General features: G+C 23.3%; 1 protein-coding gene across 1 annotated transcript; it reads right to left on the bottom strand.

Moving 5' to 3' along the window:
* Positions 1-1,073: 1,073 nt before the first annotated feature.
* On the bottom strand, positions 1,074-4,517 carry LOAG_11787 (hypothetical protein; the record flags this gene model as incomplete). The annotated part of the gene is made up of 7 exons (XM_003147304.1): positions 1,074-1,097; positions 2,559-2,593; positions 2,723-2,810; positions 2,894-2,972; positions 3,316-3,439; positions 3,945-3,981; positions 4,509-4,517. 7 exons carry the CDS (start codon positions 4,515-4,517, stop codon positions 1,074-1,076), a joined length of 396 nt encoding a protein of 131 aa, XP_003147352.1.
* Between the last annotated feature and the right edge of the window lie 956 nt (positions 4,518-5,473).

Raw genomic sequence — 5,473 nt, 5'->3', positions numbered from 1 at the left:
AGAAGAGAGAGAGAGAGAGAGAGAGAGAGAGAAAGGGGAAAGAGAGAGGATGACAAAGATGCATATGAATTTTTTGTAATTATTTTTGAAGTTTCCTAAACTATTGAATTTATTTTAATTACTTTAACAGAAAAAAATTTACTGGAAAAAAAAGAAAAAACGAAAAATTTTATTAAAATTCAATTTTGTTTAACAAATCGATTGGATGATAATTGGAAAAGATAATAAAATTTCGTAAAAAAATTTTTTTAATAATAATATTTATTTCTTTTTTATTGCTTAATTAAATGAAATAATATTATCAAATATTTCATACAAAATAAATTTAGCCAATTGAATTAAAAGCACTAAATGTAATAATTTGTGTTTTAATATTGGCAAATGATATTTTGATAGAAATGATAAATAGAAATAATTACTAATTTCAATTGGTACTGTCTATTGACTATTATACAAATATTGGGTTGATGATGAGTGTAATCTGCTCTATTTTCCCAATCATATATTGCCGATTTATTTCCGTAAATATAAACAAAAACCGTTTATCAAACTAGCAATGCAATTCGTAATATTTGCTATTTTACATTTCAACAATATCCTTACCTTTTATTTTCTAATCAACTAATTAGTTACTAATTAATAACTAATTAATAACTAATAACTAACTAATAACTATAACTAATTAATCAACTTACTATATTCTAATTTCTCTCTTTCTCTCTCTCTCTCCCTTTCTCTCTCTCTCTCTCTCTTAATATACCTGATCTAATAAGTGCTTTTGATTAGATATCAATATTAATTTTTCAGTTCTTCCATTTTAACTTAATGCTAACTTCAATTAACACTAACACTTGAAATTGCTTTTTCGGTTTTTCTTTCCAACATCATTTCCATTCGATAATTTAATAAATTTTAAGTACAATTAAGTAATTATTGCTTATTTTAAGTTTTCAAATTTATTCAATTTCAAATTTGCGTGTAAAATTTTGTTATATTCACCTGTAAAATGAGCATTTAATTCATCTGTAAAATCGATCATGTTAATGGTAACAATGTAAACATTTTGAATTTGTTCAATGATTCAATGATTCATCAATCTAAAAATAGTTTCACTGTAATCATGAATGCTTTTATTGAATAAAAATTAATATTTGGAAGAATGTGAGGAAAGAAAGGTTGGCGCATTTTTATTTTTTTTTCTGTATATTTTATCAAATTAATTAATTATATTTTTTTAATAATTTAACTAATAAAATATTGTAATTTTTTGTTGGTTTATTATTATATTTTCTTAATTAATAAATTAATTTTACCTTTTCCACTTATTAAGATAGATTTTTTTTTTTTGCTCATTCTGTTGAGTATTTCCGATATATTTTACATAATAATTTATATTATTTAAATGGAATATATTTAAATGGGAAAATATTTAGCACTCATTTTATAGAGATAAAAGAAAATCTGCAAAAAAGTTAAATATATTTTATTTTGAAATCTTTCAGCAAAAAAAAGAAAAAAATTTAATCATTTATTCAAAAACTATCGAAAAATGTCACATCACTGCGACATATCCGCTATTACTTCCTTTTCCATCCATTTTTTTTCCTTTTTTTTATCAATTGTGATGAAATTTTTCGTACTCTATTATTTAAATTAATCAATTTGATGCCTGTAATTTGGAAATAATTTTCCAATTTGTTAAAAAGAAAAAAAATTTACCTTCAAAAACGAGCAGTTGTCATACTTTTGTTTAATGTTATCCATACATTATTTTTCTATATATATATAGTTCTGTCATATAACAAATTATTTAAATACTGAAAGCATAGAGAATTAATATTTTTATTTTTTGTTTATATCTATAAGAGTTTCACTCTTGAAAATAAAAATGTATTTCAATTGCTTGAAATAATTATAGGTTTATTGAATGGTTTAAGAGTGATTAAATCATTTCAAAATTGAATGTTTAAAAGAAGTGGTTCTGTCTTTTTTAGTTCGTTTTTTTTTTTTTTCAAATGAATCTATTCTTGAGAGTACGTGATTTACGTGTGGAAAAGAAACAGTTACGTGGAGTTGAATTCTTGAATTCATGATTTTTTTTAAAAGATAAGATAACAAGCATTTTTGTGAAAACTCTTCATTATTACTCGAATATGCTCATTTACTTTTACATTTTAATTCCATTCTTGTGGCTAAAAAAAGGAAACAATATTTACTATATTTGGTAAATATTTAATGGTTGCCTTGATTAAATAGTCAAAATTTACTTTACCATAATGATTAAAAGTTATTACTTTTGAGAAAATCAACAATTTGGTTTCTTCTTTAATGATCGAACAGTTTGAAACAATTGAAATATATGCCAATTAATGGTACTTCCCAATTTTGCCAATAAATGGTACTTCCCAATTTTAATCATTTTAAAATGAAGCAAGAAGAGAGTGTCATTTTAAATAATTGTACAAATCATAAAAGAAATTATAATTTCTTAGAGTAAATTGAAACTATCTGTTTGAAAAGTTACTGCAAAATAATAAATCTTTGCTAACGTAAATTACACGTAAAGTATTTGTTTGTACAAAATTAGAATTTTCTGAAGAAAAAAAAAAGAAAAAACGATAAAGTTATAAGTGACGTGAAATGATGAATGTTATCATCGATACACGAAAAAGAATATTGAAAATTTACGTGATTACTTATTTCATCTATACCTATGAAAAACCTATCACATATATATATGCCAATGAAAAGTTGACACATTCGAATGGCGCATTTGTCTGAATAACTTTGGAAGAAAGATCATAGATTGTCTAATTCAAAAATATAAAAATAGTATTGGAATGGATTAATGTCATATAATAAACATATGACAATGTACCAATGTACAAATTACTTCATTTGAATAATTACAATGAATGTAGTGGAATTCTGGAATGTAAAAGAATTCTGGAAATGTTAGAAAAGGTAATTCTCTGAAGATAAATTAATTTTTCATTCTTTCATCTCTTCACAAAAATAATTAATTCATCATTGTTTTTGGCTGACAATAGCAGCACTGTTTAACTCTTGTACTAATTAATCATTTAGGTGAAACAGTCAAAATTCAAGTTACTTTTATTATAAGTGTTAACATTTGTTGGTAGTAAATAAATTTTTAAAATTTATGAAATTTGATCTTTTTTTTGAGAAATCCATAAATTATGAATTTTTGAAAAAAATTGAAAATCTACCGCAATTAATAATGATGGATTGAATGGAATAGATAAATAATTTGTAAATTGAGTAAATAAGCATGTTTATCAATTGCAAACATACTGTAGCTTCTTGAAAGTATCAAATATACATGAATGGTATTTGACGGTGATTGACTGAAATCGCCTCATTTTTGAATTGTTCCATGAAATACTCTGCAAGCAATAGTAATTACTTAGCTTTATTCCTGAAATGAATGAATATTTCCTAATAATTTCTTCCAATCATTTCATTTTGCTTTCATCAACTGATATTTCATGTGTAAACCATTTAAACCGTAATTTTTGTTTTTATCAATTAATTCAGGAAATTGTAATTTCAGAAAAATTTTAAAGTTCAGTTACTTTTAAGGAAACAAATATTTTTCGTTAATATACTAAAATTAATTTTGACTGAATTTTTAGGAAATAATGAAAATTTTATTTCTAACATTACTTTAGCATAGTTGATAAGGTCATTTAAATTTTTTCAGAAATATTTAATTTCATTCATTTTCAATTGGAATAATGTACTTTTTGCCACGAACTTTTCCTTATTATATTGCAAGGAAAAAAAAAGGAAAAAATGTGGAAACAACAGAAAAAAAAAAAAAAACCTGAAAGGAAAAATTATTCCTACAAATGATTACAGCATATAGTAATGGTCAAATTTTGTCATTTGTACAATTTGAGTTTATTTATTTAACAACTAACTTGTTTGGAAATTAATTGTAACACCTTTAATTAAATTCTAAATAAGACGATTAAATAGCAAATTCATTTCAATTATATGTTTATTTTATTGTAAAATTATTCATTTGAATCCGTTACATTAATTACTTTACGTAACGTTTCTTGGTGGTTACATGAAAAAATTCCTACGGTGACATTGAGCGATTTTTGTAGAAAGTACTAAATCATTTTATCTCATTTTAGCATCGTAATGGTCTTTTGGTTTCTCTTCAATTGCATTCAGTTAAATTCAAAATTCAAAATGGATTTAAATTTTGTTTTTTTAAAATTGGTAAAAGTATTCCTTCACTATTAGTAGTGATGAGTTCAGAAAGAGAATAATGGTTTTATCATTTTTGGATGCCTTTTAACTTTTTAGATTATAAAATATAGAATACAAATAAATAATTTGATGCATTTGATTTATTATTCAAAATGAATAAGCGTTAAATTAAATGATTTTGTTTAGAGGAAATTATTTAATGCATAATCAGTTTCTGAATTTTTTTTATCATCTAAAATCATATCAATGTAACACAAATTTACCTTTCCCATATATTAATCATTTCCCATATTTGATTTGATATGAACATTTCTATGTTTACCCCACCATTAATAAAGATTTCTTTCCTTCCTTATCATTTTATTATCAATTAAAATTTCATCATTTAAACAATAATTGATCATATCACACACTCCTATTCATTTATCACTATTGTCAACCCCGACACATATAATATGATTCTGCTACTTACTCATTTGCAAATTTATTCCGTCTCTTTTTTATTTTATTTATTTATTTATTTATTTTTTTGAAAATTTACAATTTATTCGTTTTTGCTAGAAAATATTGATGGATTAGCGTAGTAACGAAATTATTTATATTTACAAATTAATTAGGTCTTTTTTATACTTTCTTTTAAATGAGCATTTTTTGAATTTTTGATAAAAATTCGGAAAATATTTTTGATTTTAAATGGAGAATTGTGCTATTCATTGCAATTAATATCTATTTCTTCTAATTAACTTTGTTTTCTTTTCTACTTTTCTTATATTGATTTATTTGATCTGATAATTGAAATCGATGAGTTAATTTCATTTTATTTCAGCAATTCTTTTTTAACGATCTTTTTTTAATTTTCAAAACCATCAAGAATTGACATATGTTCTCTAAAAAAAAAAAGAAAAAAAGAAAAGATTGACATATGCTCTCCAAAGAAAGTTATAATGTTTTATGATTGAAAGCAAAAAATAGACAAATAAATAAATGAATAACTCTTTCAGTGTAAAATGTCAAAGAATTTTATCCTTATCATATTTACCAATCTGTTAATTGATGAAACAAAGTATCCTGGAATGATATTTCCGGAAAAGTTGATCTGTCTATCAGGTTGCATCAACCTTTTGTATTAAAAAGAGGTAAAACGAAAAAAAGATGATGGACTGAAAAATGTCTTTATGGCATTTTTTTTTTTCTATCGGTAGATAATTTTATTGAAATATCTAAGTGA

The sequence above is a fragment of the Loa loa genome, assembly GCF_000183805.2.
Source record: "Loa loa unplaced genomic scaffold supercont3.842, whole genome shotgun sequence".
Taxonomy (NCBI): Eukaryota; Metazoa; Nematoda; class Chromadorea; order Rhabditida; family Onchocercidae; genus Loa; species Loa loa.
The sequence above is the reverse complement of the archived record's forward strand: the minus strand, read 5'-3'. Positions and strand labels throughout refer to the sequence as shown.